General features: G+C 49.5%; 1 protein-coding gene across 1 annotated transcript in view; it reads left to right on the top strand.

The window, feature by feature from the left end:
* Positions 1–16,891, top strand: part of DOCK1 (dedicator of cytokinesis 1) — a 484,728-nt gene that overhangs the window by 84,960 nt on the left and 382,877 nt on the right. The window contains exons 12-16 of the mRNA XM_012655364.1: positions 2,100–2,242; positions 7,303–7,428; positions 10,622–10,746; positions 11,372–11,470; positions 12,400–12,472. Of these exons, the coding sequence (XP_012510818.1) occupies positions 2,100–2,242; positions 7,303–7,428; positions 10,622–10,746; positions 11,372–11,470; positions 12,400–12,472 (566 nt within the window). The remainder of the gene's footprint in view (positions 1–2,099; positions 2,243–7,302; positions 7,429–10,621; positions 10,747–11,371; positions 11,471–12,399; positions 12,473–16,891) is intronic.

Below are 16,891 nucleotides of genomic sequence, written 5' to 3'. Positions count from 1 at the left end.
TGGGAGCTCGTTCCCAGAGCTAGAGCCCTGCGCTTCCTTCCTGACGGACCACCCCGCTCACCCTGAGACTGGAGCACCACTTGGTGAAGATGGGCAGAATTAGCTTTCTTTGCAGGCAGGTGATCTCGTTAGATAGCTCCCAAGGTTTTTTGTATAGTTCAGTAGAAGATTTTGCAATCTTCTTGGCACCAGAATAACAGAAAACCCTACATCATCTGGCTTGAAGTCAGGATTGAGTTGTGTGTATCTCACCGTGCACAACTGGAGGCAAAGAGGTCTTTGTGGCTTAAATGCTTTAGGTTTACTCTTCTATCCTATATGGTAACCATTAGCCCCATTGTGGCTGTTTAAATTATATAAAATTAAGTAGAATTAAGAATTTAGTTCCTCGGTGACATTAGTTCCACTTTAAGTGTTCAGTCCCACACGGGGCTAGTGGCTGCTACATGGGGCAGCGCATATAGAACACGTTTCCATCCCTGCAGAAAGTTCTGTCGGATAACTTTGCTTTGGAATCTCACCTAGTAGCGATAGTTCATAAAGAAAACACAGTTCTACGGGATCTGGAACTTTCCTTAGCCAACAAGGGGAATATCATCATGAAACATGGGTAGGTATTCAGGTAGCAAATGAAATACACCTTTTAAAATTATAATATTAAGTTGTTTCTTTCCCCCATGAGAAATAGTACAGCTTTCTGATGCTTTGAATGCTGTATTATATGTTGGACCTCAGAGTTTCTTGATGCCTGAGTGCACTACTAAGTTGAAAATACTTGTTGCTTGTTAGTGTTCTCTGTGAAGAGTCAAGGAAAAGAAAACTTCAGATATTGTTTGAAAAGTTAGGGAGGTTGTTCGTTTTAGATTCACTGTTTTTATACAGGACACGTTATGAGCTATTCGAGATGGCCTGCACATTGCCACCATCTTTTTCTTTTAGTGAAACATCCACTTTAAAAGATACTATTACCTGCTTAACTCTTATGTAATTTGTGACTGCTTGCTCCATTAAAGGAAGACTAATACACAGATTCATATTTGCAGTGTTAGAAACAAAAGAACAGCCTGATTTTAATAGCAAAATAAGCAACGAAACCAATTCTTTGGCAAATGTCATGCTAATGAAACCGTTTTTTGCTCCATTAAAACTGATTTATTATCTCACAGGGTTGGTTTTAGGGAAGGAGGCACAGCGTACATCTCTCTCGCTCTCTCTTTTTGTCTTTTGTAACTTGGTGAAGTACATTTGAACAGTCCTCAGCTCCCTGAGTGATGCGGCTCAAGTGACGGATAACACTGTCCTTGTTTCTAGGATTGATTTGAAACGTTATGTACATGCTGTATATTTTCTTGTTCATTTCTTGTTGTGCTTTGTTTTGCTACATGGTTTTTCTGTTTGCACATGTTGCCTGTTTGTATTTATTCTCTTGTACAGCGCAGCAGCTATGAAAGGCTCCTGGCTCATGGGCCCTAAAAACATTGATGGTTTGCATTCGTAATTGCGTCATAATTTTACCTCTCCCACATGGTAGCTGGCAGTTGTGTTCTCCAAAGACTGTGCCATTCGTCTCATGTTTCATCATTTAAAGCTCCATGGAGTACACGGTCCAATGCAGTAGAGTAGAAAGCTTCTCCAAGCAATTAGGTTCAAGGGATTTTTTTTTTAAATCTTAATTGGGCTTTTCTCTTCAGACCACCTGCCCCTTGACTTATGCTGTGTTCAGAATTATTGAAATTGGAGAAATGGCCATAAACATTCTCTGGGATTAAATGCTTTTCAACCATGTTACTTTTAGACAAGTTCCTTTTTTTTCTTAAAAAAAAGTCTAGTGGAAGTGGAGAGAGGCCTGGTGCATGTTTATTTCCCGGGGAGCGGGTCACCCTCGTTTGCTCTACTTCTCTCTCGTGGTTCAGCATTTTCCTGATCAATGCTTTTCCCTGTTTCTCTTGTCACCTCTCCTGTCCTCTGTCGTGCGTTGACTCACGGTGCCTCTCTCTCGCACTTGGTGACGATGGTCTCTCGTGTCCCCTTGTTACTGTGACCTTTGGGTCTCTGTGCCCCTCTGTCTGCTGTGGTCTTGGCTGTCCCGTGCCCTGCAGGCTCGCGTTGGACGACGCCGTTCGACACAAGCCGCTGAACATGTCATCCCGTTTTTCACCCAGGGTGGCGGGGGAGAATGACTTCCTTCAGACTGTTATAAACAAAGTCATCGCTGCCAAAGAAGTCAACCACAAGGGGCAGGGTACGTATTTTACCGTTTTGTTTCTATCCATGTCCATGAATGTGAACTCGGGACCGTGCTGTCTGGTTTACACCTCTGTTTGATGTGGATCATGACGGTGGTGATGATGACGATGACGTGTGTGATGGTTGTGCCCGTGTACCGCACGTGGCGTTCTGGCTTCTCACCTTGTAAGCGGTGCTGAGAGCCAGCCTCCTGGGCGGCAGCGGAGGGCGGAGTGGGATGTGAGTAGACGTTCAGAGAAACGGAGAGACGCCAGGCAGAATCCACCCCCTGCCGTGCTGCGTGCTAATGGCTGCCAGGTTGTATTCTGGGGCCCTCCCTCTGGTCCCCCAGAGAAAGTGGCTTCGTTTGTGCAGACCCGTTCCCCTTGGCTTCTGTTCTCCAAGCGATTTCTCCTCCCCACTCCCCGCCTCGCGCGCATCGTTTTTAATCCTACGCTGACACGTTTCCGAGCAGCTGACATTCTGCTGGCAGAAGTAATGAATCAGTCACCTTGGGCTGGTGACAGTTGGCACTGGGCTGGCCAGGAGGGCTGCCAGGAAACCACTGGGACTGCAGCCCCGCCTCCAGCTCAAGGGGAAGTCACCTTCAGAATCTCACGGGTCTGTCCCAATCCTTGATCCATACAGACCAGCCGTAAACTCAGTAGAGCTTAGGTGCATAGACCTGCTTCATTGTCCAGTTACCTTACGTCTCTAGGCTTTTAAAAAACAATTATCTTGATTCATTTCCTGTTGTTCCAAAGGAGAATTTGAATTGAGTCTGAAGAATGTTCTGGAGGGATCCCTCCTAGGACCCTGCAGGGACAGACAGTTCTCTTCTGGTGTGAACGACCCATCTCCCTGATAAACAGTAGCAGAACAAGAACCTCAACCCAGAATGTTGATGAAATGTAGCCTCTGCAGACAGAGCAATTTAAGCTGACCCAGGATCCAGCTTCTCATAAATTAACAGCCCTCCCAATTTGCACTTTAATTGGAAACCACAGGGAGGTCCAATTAGGGCTGTTCAGATTGGAGTCTCTCTCCTCGTGCCAAGGTCCCTCAGCCCTTCGAGCAGGGGCTCCCCTTGGGTCTCCACTTTCTCTTGCAGAGTCATCAGAGTTCTGATCAACTTTTATTACGGAGTCATACAGGGAAAGTGGAGTTTGGTTTCAGGCCAGCAGGAAATCACTCAGAAAGAGGACCCGATGCCTGCCTCTGCCAGTCTCGCTGGTGTGTTGCCAAATTTGTGAAGCCGGCAGGGGAGGAGCAGGCGTTTCCAGGTCACAGTGAGAATGAGACGAGAACAAGGATTGTTTTTTTCCAAGGGGATCACAGATTCCTTCCTGAATCAAAATGCCCTTGGGCAACATGACTAGTGCAGTTTTACCTGGAACCTGAACGTTTCTCCAGGGCTCACGCTGGGGTGGAATTCAGGTCATTCAAGGGAGGGATGTGAGATGTGGCCAGTGAGCTCGGTGCGCACGGAATTGGCTGCTGGGTTTGCAGGGCGTTGCCGAGTGGCGCTCTTCTCTCCGCTAGCAGCCCAGGCTCAACCTGATGTGCGTGTGACCGTCAAGTTACAGGGAAGGGTGCCCAGAGCAGGAGGGACCCCCAGGAAATACTCACCTTCACAAAGAACCAGCGGATTTTTCACCCCTCATCTGTTCTGAGCTCACCCCGGGGCCTCATCCTGTTGTAAGTTTGCACCAACATGTTTCCTTGTCACAATGGATAAAATACTTAATGTTGAAATCAAATTATTCTGATCCCTGAACCCAGAGGTGTTGGGTGTTTTATGTGGACAGCCAATCCACAAGCACCCCTGGGGGCATCCTCTTCCGTTGTTTGAGCTATAATGTATGCTAATTCTTTTTGTTTTTAGTTACTCTGGTTAAGCAAATGTCAACCCCAAATACACTTTTTCTTTGGTGAAAATTGGCCTCATTTTCTCCTGTGAGGACAGCATTTTAAGCATAACATAATCAGGAACATTTAATCTGCATGTTTAAATTGGGCTGTAGTAAATCTAATGGCGTCACTAATGCACTAGTTTATGAACTAAGATGTTTGAGCAAGCTGGTACTTGTGGGAAAGGAAAGGTGTTGGAAACACAGCGTTTCTGATTCTGTTGTTAAGTGTTCCCTCCTCATTTCTCTACCTTTGACCTCTGTAAATAGTTGCCTCAGCACATCGTGCCGTCCTCAGAGAGTGTCTTCTTGCTGGGCTTATTCCGTGGACGTGCACTCTCCCGGGGGGCTTTAGGACTCAGGCCTCAAGATTTGCGAAGCCCTTAGCTGCACCCTGGTGTTCTGGTGAAGCCCAGCACCGTGTCAGGCATGGCGATAGTTCCCCGTGCACTACCTTGGCTGGCTTTGCTCTACTGGAGGACAGGGCCGGGGGTTAGGGCGAGGAGGGCGTGCCCGGCCCTCTGCGGGTCCGTCTGCTCACCTGTTCCGCAGGTCCAGAGCTGCTGCTGACTCGGGTGCTTTTGTGCAAATGAGAAAAAGGGGCCTCATCAACTGGGTGAGTGGGGAGATGCAGTCAGTGCCAGGGCACGGGGCTTCGTGAGCAAAACACAGGCAGGGTTTAGCTCCCACTTGCCTTGCTTTGTCAGTTGCCTTGCCAAGTGCGCATCCTGAGCAATGGTCCATGTGCCCCTGTCTGGGTGTCATCCCCTGATGCCTCGTTAGGGACCTCCTTCTATTAGTTATTCTTCTTTCCTTACTCGCCCTCCCACGATCTGGAATTTCATATTTCAAAAAGGAAAAATGTATGAAAGGAAAGGAAAGAAGAAAAGGGAAACACCAAAAAACAATTCTACCCAGAACAATACATCCCTCTCCATACATTGACTCTTTCTCTCCTTCTCTTCCGATTTCTGTGCTCAGATCTTCATCTTCCCTTGCCTTTGTCCCTCTCCCTTCCAGCACTGCCCCTCCCCTCCTGCCTGGAGCACACTGACGTGCTCTGGGATGTCCTGCTGGCTCGTGCAGACCTTCACCTTCCTTTGGGCGGCATTTGGTTCAGGTGGCCACACGGAGGCCACCCATCCTGGTTTCCCCTGTCCTCTACGGCTTCTCCTTCCCGGTGTGAGCTCTGAGTGTGGGGAATTCTGCACGTGCTCTGGGATTCCCTTCTTTCCCTGCCTGCCCTGCGCGCTTGCCCTTCAGGGCAGCTCCACCTAGAGCAGGGTTCCCAGGCCAGGGAATGTTATCCTGGCACCTACTCGTGGGTGCGCCTGTGGCGGGCACCGTCTCTGCCAGCCACCCCTGCTGCCACCCCTGCTACCACCCCTGCTTTCTCCGTTCTGCCGATTTGGCCTCCACACTGGTCTTCCCTTGCTCCCCATGGTTGAATGCAAGTCCTGCCAGCTGTCACCTGGCTCCTGCAGTGGTCTCCCCACAGAGTCCTCACTTTGCTCTGTGCTCCCACCTACGGGTCCCACACAGCCGTCAAGTCGGGTCCTGACACTTGCTCCTGAGCACTCCTTTGGGCACCCCCTGTCCAGGTGTGTCTCAGAGCCCTGCAGGGTGGGATCGCTACCACCTCCCCAGCCTCTCCTCTCTCTCCCCTCGCTGGAGCTCGGGGCTCCCGCTACCTGGGGCAGGTGCAGGCCTGTCGTTGCCTCGTTCTGCAGCTCTTGGCCCGACGTCCCTTCCACAGAGCAGCCTTTGTGCCCCTGGAGACTGCAGTCTCTGGGATGCCCCCTCTTACGGCTGGGTTTCTTCCTGCGAGAGCTCTTCAGGGTTGCATGTTTCTCTGAGAGAATTAGTGTTTGACCCTTGCAATGAACAATAAGCCCTGGCCAGTGTCCACCCTGAGTCTGCGGTGCCCAGCACGTGCCTGGCACACACGAAGTCTCGTTAGATACTTTTGGGTGATCAGAGGGGCTCACTTGATGGCAAGAAGAAAGGGGACTCCAACAGCTCCTGGCAAAGAACACAGTGTCGCCAGAGGCTTTGACTTTCCCAATCCCAGCGAACATACATCTGTGCAAAGGAGAATGGCACTTCCAGGACAGCTGTTAGGAGGGTGGGCAGCCGGAGGACAGGGCATGAGGCGTGGGGCTGCAGCAGGCAGAACTGCTGCTGGCGGAAGCAGCGCAACATTGAGGCCTGGAGCCCTGCAGTCGTCTCCAGTGCTGCCCAGAGGCAAGGGCCTGAGGACGAGGTCGGTGAGCATCTCATTTGTCTTCTACCGAGTACAGGGTCCTGAGCTAAACAGTTACCAATGATTGGCCTCTGCTCTCTGGAAGCATCTGGAGCCTTCGATTTGCTGCATGTGTCTACTTATTCCCTCTTACTGTTGCTTCTCATTTGAGTCCTGCCCAGGAGTATTTCTAGAAAATACAGTTGTCCATCAGCCTTGCAAGGAAGGAGAGGCCTGGGGACATGCTCTTGCACGCGGGCTCGGCAGCGCCACCTTGCTCTCTCCAGGGTGCCCTTGGCTTAGAGGGTTTGAAAGTCTTCATTTTCCCCATTGGAGAGAAGAGCCTAGGGTGGCCGGTGCATTCATTCCTCCTTTTCTGTGACGCGGAGGGACTGGCCTCTGCGGGCTGCACCTGTCCTAAGCTGGGTGGGGCTGGCCCGCTGGTGCCCGGCAGCCCAGCGCTCTGCTGCTCACCTGGGAAGTGAGATGCTGTTTTGCCACTTGAGACCTTGGTGGGTTCCTGAAGCTGTGAATCACCTTCTGCATCTTCCTCCTCCGTATCCTTCCTGGGAGACTAGAAAGTGACAGTCTTCTCAGCCCCCTCCCAGAGAAATGCTGCCTGCTGATTAGTCTTCAATGTGTCCCAACTCGGAAGAGCCACTGGGCAGACAGATGAGTGCAGTGGCTGTTGCCGCGCTGTCACCTCCCCACTGGTCACTCCAGGCAGGGCTAGTGTCCCAGCTCCTCAGGTGCACACAACCCGCATGGCAGGCGCCTCTCTGGCCACTCCCTCACACACCCACCTTTGCTCTCAAGATGTTGAAGTCTGAGTTCAAAGTTGCTTATTCATCAAATTGGTTTTGTGAAAACTTCTAAAACTGTATAAGGATAAAATGTGACTAAAAACATCCACTGTTTTTCTAGGTTTGTGGGTAACACTGAAATTACTTCCTGGAGATATCCATCAGATTCGAAAAGAGTTTCCGCACTTGGTGGACAGGACCACAGCCGTGGCTCGCAAAACGGGGTTTCCAGAGATAATCATGCCCGGTAAGGACAGACCCGCTCAGGGCCACTGAGTGTGGTGTGGGGGCAGCTGGCTGCAGACAGCGCTGTGTGGGTGGTGGCGGCGGCAGCCCGCGCTCTGGCGAGAGACGGCTGAGCTGTGGCGGGCGGTGCGTAGCTGCAGTGTGGTGGCGGATCACCCAGTGGACAGGGCTGCGGACACGCACCATGGCCACGTGGACGGTGGTCAGCTGCCCCCAGCTGCAAGGGCAGTGTGGGGACAGCATGGACACCCAGCAAATGTGTGTAGACATGGGATCAAAAGAAGGAAGGAGGGTCAGAATGCGGACAGCACGTGCACCTGGTACCTGCTCAGCTAGTGTTAGTTATCGCACTGGTAGTGCTCTGGGCCCGGCACGGACTCTAAGCTGACTAAACCAGTAACAGGTCTCCATGTTCTCATTAATCTCTTACGTTTACATAATACTTTTCAGATTCCAAATGACATTCATATTAATAATCCGATTTGATCCTCAGGAGATCTTGGGAAGCATGTTAATGTTTAGCCTTTATATCTGTGTGATACTTTTTGGTGTGCAAGTAATGCTCAGATTGATAATCTAACTTGATCCACCTAAGGGTCATGGAAGCTTACATATTGGCATTGAACTAATTCCCTTCAAGATTGCACTGTAGCCTAATGACACGCTGCTAATGAGCGGTGGAAATGGGGACAAACCACCCATGTTCAACAATTGCGCATGCCCCTGTTTTATAGGCCTCTGCTGTATGCTCGCTGGGAGAGGTGGCTACTCGATGCGGATACTTAAGAGTTACTGCTTTGCTTATTTTAGGGCAACTTTGGGACGTGTTCTTTCTACTCCTTTTGTCTTTCAGGGCTATTGTGGGTCACTGAATGTCTGATGAGTCCATATGAAAGACATAATAGAATTGGTTAGACCGAGTAGTAGCCTTACCTACACAGGAAAAAAGGATGACATTTATTCTGTCAAGTCTATATGCAGCAAGTTAATTTAGACTTATTAATGAAAGTGGACTAATTCACGTAGTTATTGTTTGCATGTGGATTCAAGATGCAGATTTATAGATTAGGATGAAGTCGTTGACAATATGCATTTACCTTGGCATCCTTAGGATGTCTCCAGTTCAAAGGGAAGCCCAGGAAACTTCCAGTTCATGCCCATAGTGTTTCCCTTATAATTGATGGACTTAAAAAGTAAGTCTGACCTCTTAGATTGTCTCGTGTTTGACTCACAGGGAGATCATGCAGCTGATCATTGTTCTGGCAGGTTCCATGTGCTATGTCCTGGGGTCAGAGTCTCAAGGAGGGTGTTCCAGCTTGAGTGAGTCACCTGCGTTCTGGGTTGGCCGTTAGTCCCTGACCAGGCTGTGGGCCTCGGAAAGACAGCGTGGGCGGTTTCCAGGTAGACCTCACCTGCCCAGCAGAATCTGTGAATGGCCTCATCTCATCGGCTGTCTTAAGAGATGTGCGTCTTCTTTGGACAGTGGGATAGCCTGTCCTGTCGTCCTGTGGCAGCTCTTCTTCCCTCGTATGCCCCTGGAACGTCACGATCCTCCTGAAGGGTCCAGGCAGGGAAGTAGAGTTTTCCTTGGAGCTGGGAAGAGCTGAGGTCCAGTCCATTCTGCTTCCAGTTCCTTCCTCCCCAGAGTGAACCCTGCAACCTAGGGAGGCGTTTGCAGAGGGCCTTTTGTGAGCACCCGTCTGTGGGCTTACCTACCGTAAATGATGTCTTCCTTCTGAGATGGTCCTGCAGTATCGACTGCTAGGTGAATTTGGGAGCAGGGCTGTGGGTTTAATCACCTCACCACGCCTAGCACGTGTCAGTTCTCTGGCTGGTGAGGCCTTTAGAGAGCTCTTGTGGCCCTTTCTGATGATGAGTTTGTGCCATGATAGAGTTTGCAGACAGAGATCATACAGTCTGTGCCTGTCTTATCGACGAGGCTGTTTAGTGGTGGGTGGCCTAGGAGATTGAGTGTCTCATCCAGGGTCACACAGTGAATGAGTGACAGGTCTTCGACAGCAGCCTTGCCTCCAGCCTCCAGCCCTGTGCTCTGCTGGTCATCTCTGAGGTCATGGTCAGTGAGTACAGCCAGGAGGCTGTGTAGTGACCCACTGGGATTATTATAACAATCATTTTTAAATGAAAGATGAATATAATACTGGGATACATTAAAAGTCGAAAGAGAGCATTAAAAAAAAAGCAAAACAAAGACCAAGAAAGCACAGGGTGGGGGTTATCTTCCTTAAGGGATCTTTGTTCTTTAGGGCCATTTTCTGCTCTTGCTGGAACTGCTTCCCGGCTCCCCTGGGAGAGCAGGAGATCAGGGCGTGGGAGGTGCCACACTGGCAGCAGAGGAGCAGTCACTGGTGGCGAGGAGTACTCTAAATCACGCTGCTAATGAAGCTTGTGAAGTTTTCCCAGTAAGACCATTACCAGGGGCTTCATATGTTCTCAGTAGGAAGAAGAGTCTTGAGCTCATTTCTAGTATCTCTCCACCTCCAGCCCTTCCCCAATTAAAGGCCCTTCTCGCTTGAAAATGCACAGGTCTGTTTTGTTCTTCTCTCTGGGGCCCCATTTGGGATCCTGACAGCTGCTGCCAGAGAAGAGCCGTGCAGAAAGTTTCTCCCCAGACCCATCCTTCTTCCCTGATTCTAGGCTCCTGATTCTAATTCTCAATCAGCTTTTTATTCAACTCTTGGAATCCCCATGCCTTTAGAAGAATGCAGAGGAGGCCAACATTGCCAGTTACCATCTGGGTGTGCCAGTTGGTGTTGCCATATTCTGTGGCTACCAAGGACTCAGACAACCACAGCCAGCAGTGTAACAAGGGATGAGGGGGTTGGTTGCGATGGGCTGTGGATGCTGGAGAGGGGAGGGCTTGGGCTGGGGCAGACCCATCAAAAGCATTCGAGCCCCTCTGGGTGTTGGCTGCTTACAGAAGTCCTCTGCCCAGATGGAGAATCAAGCAGATAATTTGAGGCTCTGAGATTTCTCTTCTTTCCAGCAAGTCTTTTGTTGCTGAATATTGCTTTTGTCGTGCTGAAACGGTTTTGTAGAAAACATTTCTTAATTACCTCATGCAGTATTTGTAGCATTCAACGAGGCTAGGTAGCACATTAGACAGTTTTGCAAAACTCACGACCACACTATGAATAACGGACTGGTTTTAAAGATATGATTCCCCCCTTCCCCAGGTGATGTTCGAAATGATATCTATGTGACATTAGTTCAAGGAGATTTTGATAAAGGAAGCAAGACGACGGCGAAGAACGTGGAGGTCACTGTGTCTGTTTACGATGAAGATGGGAAACGACTGGAGGTATTTTTTGCTGCAAAGGTTAATCTGTAGTGTTTAAATTTCACTTTCCAAGCGTTCACCTTGGCTCTGCTACAGGATAAAACCTGTCACAGAGGGGCTCTGTAATCCTGTTTCTCAGGATGAGTGTTGGTTCGTGCTTCCCTCTCTCCAGCTTGGTGTGCACTGGGTGCCGGCAGCCGGCTTGTCTCGGGGGATGCCTGTGGTCTTGACCGTGCCCAGCCATTTCATGGGGTCTTATTTGCTGTCATAAGCCCAAGGCTGGAAGGTCTGGCAATCATATTAGCAGCATAGACACTACTGGGGGGGGAGGGTTGCCATCTCCTTTTGGTCTACAGCCCTTCAGTGTAGACCTAACAGGATGAATCAGGTAACTGCCTGCAGATCCTAGTGTTAAAGTTGTTCGGGCCCAGGATCATAACCATCATCTTAAATGTGTGAGATCAGGGTTTTAGGCTGGCCGCTGGCTTCAGATGGATCTGCCTTTTTCTTGCTGGGAACACATGCCATTCGCATTGGGGTTTATTGGTGCTCCTGGAGTGTGTCTGTCCTAGCGTATGTAGTGGGAGGTGTATGCACTGTCAAGCTTATGAGGTCTTACGTGAACTCTTTATGCCTTCTTTTAAAGCATGTGATTTTCCCGGGTGCTGGTGATGAAGCGATTTCAGAATACAAATCTGTGATTTACTACCAAGTAAAACAGCCGCGCTGGTTTGAGACTGTGAAGGTATTACTTACATGGTCATTTTATCACATGGGGTTGATTATGCAATGCTCATTTGTATCCCGAGGAAATCCCCACCTCCCACCCAGCCCTGGGGCTGCTCTGAGCCTGCAGAGTGGCTCTCCCAGCAAAGTCATTCAAGGTTGCTAAGGAACCACGCTGACATTTCTTGGAATACATTTACTCTCATCTCCTTTTGGACATAAAAATAGGACTTTCATGGAGACAAATGACAGAATCTTTTTAAGATAGCTATTGTCTTTCTCTTCCCAGGTCTGTTTTATGTGTGGCATGCTGTCTGCGCAGCAAATGGAAAGAAACAGAGATGGCAGTGTGTGGAGGTTTTGCCGTAGCAATGACACTGTGCATTTTCATAATGCTGTGTGCTCACATCTCCACGATAGCCCCGCCGTAGTAACACCTTTCCACTGCCAAGAGCTTGAATATTTGAAAACCAGGCCGGGGTCGGCTCTGGAATATAGATGTTAGATGTGAGAATTCGGGACAGTCTTTGCTTACAGGCAGCATGTATTGGTTCTTTTTTCTTTTACTGTAATGTAACAAGAAAGCTTTCTTGCTGCAGCTGCGGGCAGGTCACCACAGCTGCAGAGGGAATATAAACATCTCCGTGTTGGAGCTAAAAACAAAAATGGCAACTTTTAAAAATCGAATCTTAACAGTAAGGACCAAAACATTTAGAAAAACATCTAGTTGTCTCAGAGAGTCACAGGCATCCTTTGTGATATTATTTTGTTTAAATTTTGCAAAGGCATTTGCCTTTGAAAGAATCATATAGGGGACTAGATACGCAGTATTTGCACCACTGCAGTGTAGAAATGTTTATAGTTTGCCTGATGTCTCCAGTTGAATGCAGCTGTTCATGTCAGAAGAGATTGGTAATGGGGCTTCAACTTCTGTTTTGATTCTTCCAGGTGGCCATTCCCATCGAGGACGTTAACCGCAGTCACCTGCGATTTACGTTCCGCCACAGGTCGTCGCAGGACTGTGAGTAAACACTCTATTGCCCCATGGTTTTTGCAGGGTACAACTTGGGAAAGCTCAAGCTGGTTGGTTCTGGAACCTGGTTATCTTAATGTAGCGAGGCCTGGAAACTTTCGCTCATTTCCCTCCTTCTATTCCCGGGAAACGTCCTCATCTCTTTTTTGCTGAGCAGATCTCGGGAGGTCTTAATTGCTTTCTCCGGTTCCTCCCATGATATACTCTCTGTTCTTTCTTTCGGTTTCCTGTCTTCTGTTTTGACTTGTAACCGTGTTCCGTCTGTCAGAAAAGTTTTACTGAACTATAACAAATCTCAGAAATCGGCCCCTAATGCTCCTTGTCTTGGAATTGAAAACCTCGAAATCATTTTGTCTTCCTTGGTGGCTCTGGGTGTCTGGAGCTGGGGCAGGGCTTTTGTCATAGACGTTGGTGCAGTACTGACTATGGCGCCAAGACGTTAGGAGGAAAGAGCTGATGTTCGAATCACTCATCTCCAAAAAGAACTTATTGATTACTGAAGTTTGTCGCATCACATTTTGTCGAATTAATTGCCAACTAAAGACGTAGCCTTGTGCTAGACACTAAGACATCACAGAAGACATCACCCCTGCCCCTCTGGGTCTGTGTCTGTCTGACAGTGGGCTAACATTTGGGACAATCAGTGACAATGAGAGTTGGCAGCGATCTTGTGTGCTTCAGTCAGTCATATGGTCTGAGTGCCTGTGCTTGTCACTGGTGACCCTGTGGGGGCCACATGAGTGGAGTGGGCAGCCCTGGCTCTGTGAGGTCTCGAAGACGCTTGTGCTTGAGCCTCTCCTGCATCTTCACTGGAAGATAAGAACACCTTCCTCCTGGGGCGTCTTGAAGGTCAGGCAAGATAGTGGCTGGTGACCCCTCTGCACAGTGCCTGGCCTGAGCAGGGGCTCCATTGTGGCCACTGCTGCTGTGACAATGTGTCAATCCACCTTACTGTTTCTGGGGACCAGGCCTGGCCTGGGTGCTCCATATGGTGTGGGGTGTGCCTAGACAGGGGTGCAGGAGAGCAGCCTGAGAGAGTGAACTCGTGAGCAAAGGCTGTTGGGGGCTGCTGGGAAGCCTGGGCCCACTGTTCAGAGGAGTTGGGGAGTATGGTGCATGAGGCCTGCAGAGCTGGAGCGCAGGTCCGTGGCAGTCCGGGAGCAGATGTGCATACAGTGGGGCAAGGCCAGGGACATGGCTAAACCAGGAGGTCCAAAATAATGCGGGTTCCCTTGTGGTAGGTGATGTGGGGAATAAGGGAGGAGATGGCAGCACCTGGAGCATCTTGCACCCCTTGTTCTGTTCCAGCAGTGCTTGTGGACCTGGGTTTGCATCGAGTGGGAGGAGCAGGGGCATGGAGGCCATCCACCCCTGCCTTAGGGACAGAGCCAGGCCACCAGGCCCCAGACCAGGTTGGGCCTGCTAACTGCGCATGGCATCGATGGTGGCCAAAGCTGTAGGATAATAGTAGCTATCAATAAATATTAGCTAACATCCACTGTGCTCAGACTATGTGCATAAGAATTTTACTGTGCTATTTGGATTAATAAATAAGTCCCCGTATGGGATCAATATTATTGTCATTACTTTCCCATGTTACAGAAGAGAAAACTGGAGCTGAGAGAACCCAAGTTATTGGCCCAAAGTCACCCAAATAGCCAGTGGAAGAGCTTTGGTTCCATCCCAGGTCCGTGTGCCTGAGCATTATATGCTGGTGCCTGGAGGGAGTGGCGCGGCCACTTTTGTCACTTGGTCCTTGTTGGGCTGTTGCTGTCTACACAGCAAGCTGCTGGAGTTTCTCCTCTTGCAGAACTTAGGTTTGAGTTGAGGTGTGATCTTAGTTTGTAAGAACCAACTAGGGAACGGCGGCCTGGAAACGTCCTGTGAGTTAGGCACAGGTGCACTGTGAGCAGAGTGGGGTTGGGTGAAGGGGGAAGCTCTGGGCCCAGGTGTGTCCTCGGCCAAGGTGTGGAGGTCATGGCAGGCTCAGCACATGCAGGAGTGAAGCGGCAGGGGTGGCATGGCAGGGCCGAGTGGGCTGCAGCAGGCCCCAGACGCCCTCTAGCAGGTGAGAAGCCCGGGCGTGGGGAAGAGTGATTTAGGGCTCTCTACACATCGCCCTGAGGGCCCAAGGAGGAAGCAGGACAAGCAGAGAGTTCTAGAATCCGCAGAGGATTCGTGTTAAAATCATACTCCTCCATTTTAACAAGCTTATTCTCTTTAATTAATAAATTATACTAGGGCAGAGGGATATCTCCTGTAGCATTTTAATTTTTGAAATCCTTGTTTTTCTTGTCAGTTTTAAGTACTTATTATAGACAAGATGCTATCACCCGACATACCAGGACACATTTGCATAATTAATGAAGTCTCCAGGGCCACAGCTTGTGGGGTTTTAGAAACATGTTGAGCATTGCAAGTGTGATGTTCAGGCAATCCTGGGATGTCAGTCGCCAATGGTGGCCACCGAGCCTCTCCAGCCAGCCCTGTGTGCAGATACCTGGAGCAAAAACAGGTAGACGTTGGCCCCCTGAGCTGAATACGAGCTGTTTTCCACCGTACAGAGGAGGTGAGCAAAGGGAACAAGGATGAGATTTCTCATGCCAGGGTCCGTCCTTGGGATTGGAAAGTCTGGTGCTGATGTGATGCTCTAACACCTTTCTGGCAACTTGTTAGCAGTTCCAGATGCATCAGATCGTGTGTTCTGTGAATTCCGCAGACTTGGGGCAATGGGTTCAGCTGGCCAGGAGCTGAGTTTCCCTTGAACATAGCCGGCTTGGTTGGGTGGGACCTCAGGGAGTGGGCAGCCCTGCCCACACCCCAGAACACGTGGCTCCTTCTGTGGGTCCTCAGGTTCTGCAAATGTATTGTAATATAAACTGTCTACCCCGTAGCTGCTGCAGATGAGCACGTGATGAGAAACAGTCTGTCCTTGGGCGTGAAGATGCAGAATGTTAACAAAGGGGCACTTACTTTGTGCACTTAGTGGTAGGTACGATCGGCAGAAGCATCTGCTGATGGTTGTTGTCACACGTCCTTCCGGACCTGGCTGCTTTCACGAAGGTGTGCTTTTGTTTTCTCAAGTCAGCCCCATCTTAGGAGGAACTGTTCTTTGCCATTTGAACATTAAAATATTTTATATGTTTTCGTGCCCTTTTACAGAGTTATTTGTTAGAGTCCTAGGGTGCAGATATTTTACTTCTGTTCCTTCCTTTATTTTTGGTTAGTCTATCATTCATTGAACTACCTAATTAGCCAGCATTGATTGAGCACCTACTGTGTGCGAGATACCGATGGGCACCAGGAAGGCAAAGATTATAAGGCATGTTGTCTCATGCCGTGGGGTCTCGGGGTAGATATTTTGAGCCCCTGACTCAAGGAGGGTGGGTGTGTGACTTTTCCCTCTCTGACCTCCGTTCTTTTGTCTCTAAAAAGAGAGGTTTGAATTTATTTTAGTTCTGGGGCTGAATATTTCTGTGCCAGACTCAGATGGCAGCTTGAGAAATCTGTGTTGGAACTTCTTTGAGTCCAGACTCCACCTGTCCCCACCTGACCTGCCTACCTTTCGCTCCCTGCCCACCACTCACCAGCCAGTCCTGCCTTCTGTCTTCCCATGAGCCGCAGGGTCAGCTCCACCTGAGGGCCTCTCCTTCTGGCGTCTCAGCCTGGAGTGTTTCCTTCTTGCTCGTGTGCCGTCCCCCTCTGCAGAGGGACTGTTCTGACCAATTGATCGGATTGTCCCTGTTCTCACCATCACCCTGTAACAGAACACCAAGTTTTGTTTTCTTTATTGTCTGAAAGAACTTACTTGTCTCTTGGCCATCTCCCTACGTAGCACAGATATTTACTGAGTACCTATTGTAAGCCGGCCACTATTTCACGCACTGCGAAATAGAAGTAAAAAAATGCAAAAGGTCCCTCACATTCCAGGGCCCAGTGGACGAAACCAACAATGAACAACAAATTCTCTCCCCCCTATCTGTGTCCCTCTCTCACCACCTACGTGGTCTGGTAGCGATAAGGATTGTGCAAGAAAATAAATCAGGGGAGGGGGAACAGTGTGACTGGGCTGCTGATTTGCTGTTTTAGACAAGATGGGGAGCCTGTGGAGGAGGGGACGTTTCGGTAGGAATTCGAATGGAGTGGGAAGCAAGTCCCAGATGCAGGAATCTGAGGAAGGAGCTTTCTTGCCAAAGGGAACAAAATTGCACATTCGGGTCTTTAGTCCATTTGTAATTTATGTGAGTAGGTATTGCCAGGCAGGACTCTGTTTTATTTTTCTGTGTTGACAAGCAGTTTTCTTAGTGGAGTGGTCCACCCCCTCCCAGCCTCTGCCATGTGCCCTGGCCTCGTGATTCTAGCCCTGCTTGTTCTTGGTGGTCTATGTCCCTATATTAAAACCACAGT

The sequence above is a fragment of the Propithecus coquereli genome, unplaced genomic scaffold (assembly GCF_000956105.1).
Source record: "Propithecus coquereli isolate 6110/MARCELLA unplaced genomic scaffold, Pcoq_1.0 Scaffold473, whole genome shotgun sequence".
NCBI lineage: Eukaryota > Metazoa > Chordata > Mammalia > Primates > Indriidae > Propithecus > Propithecus coquereli.
This window is presented reverse-complemented; position numbering and strand designations above follow the sequence as displayed.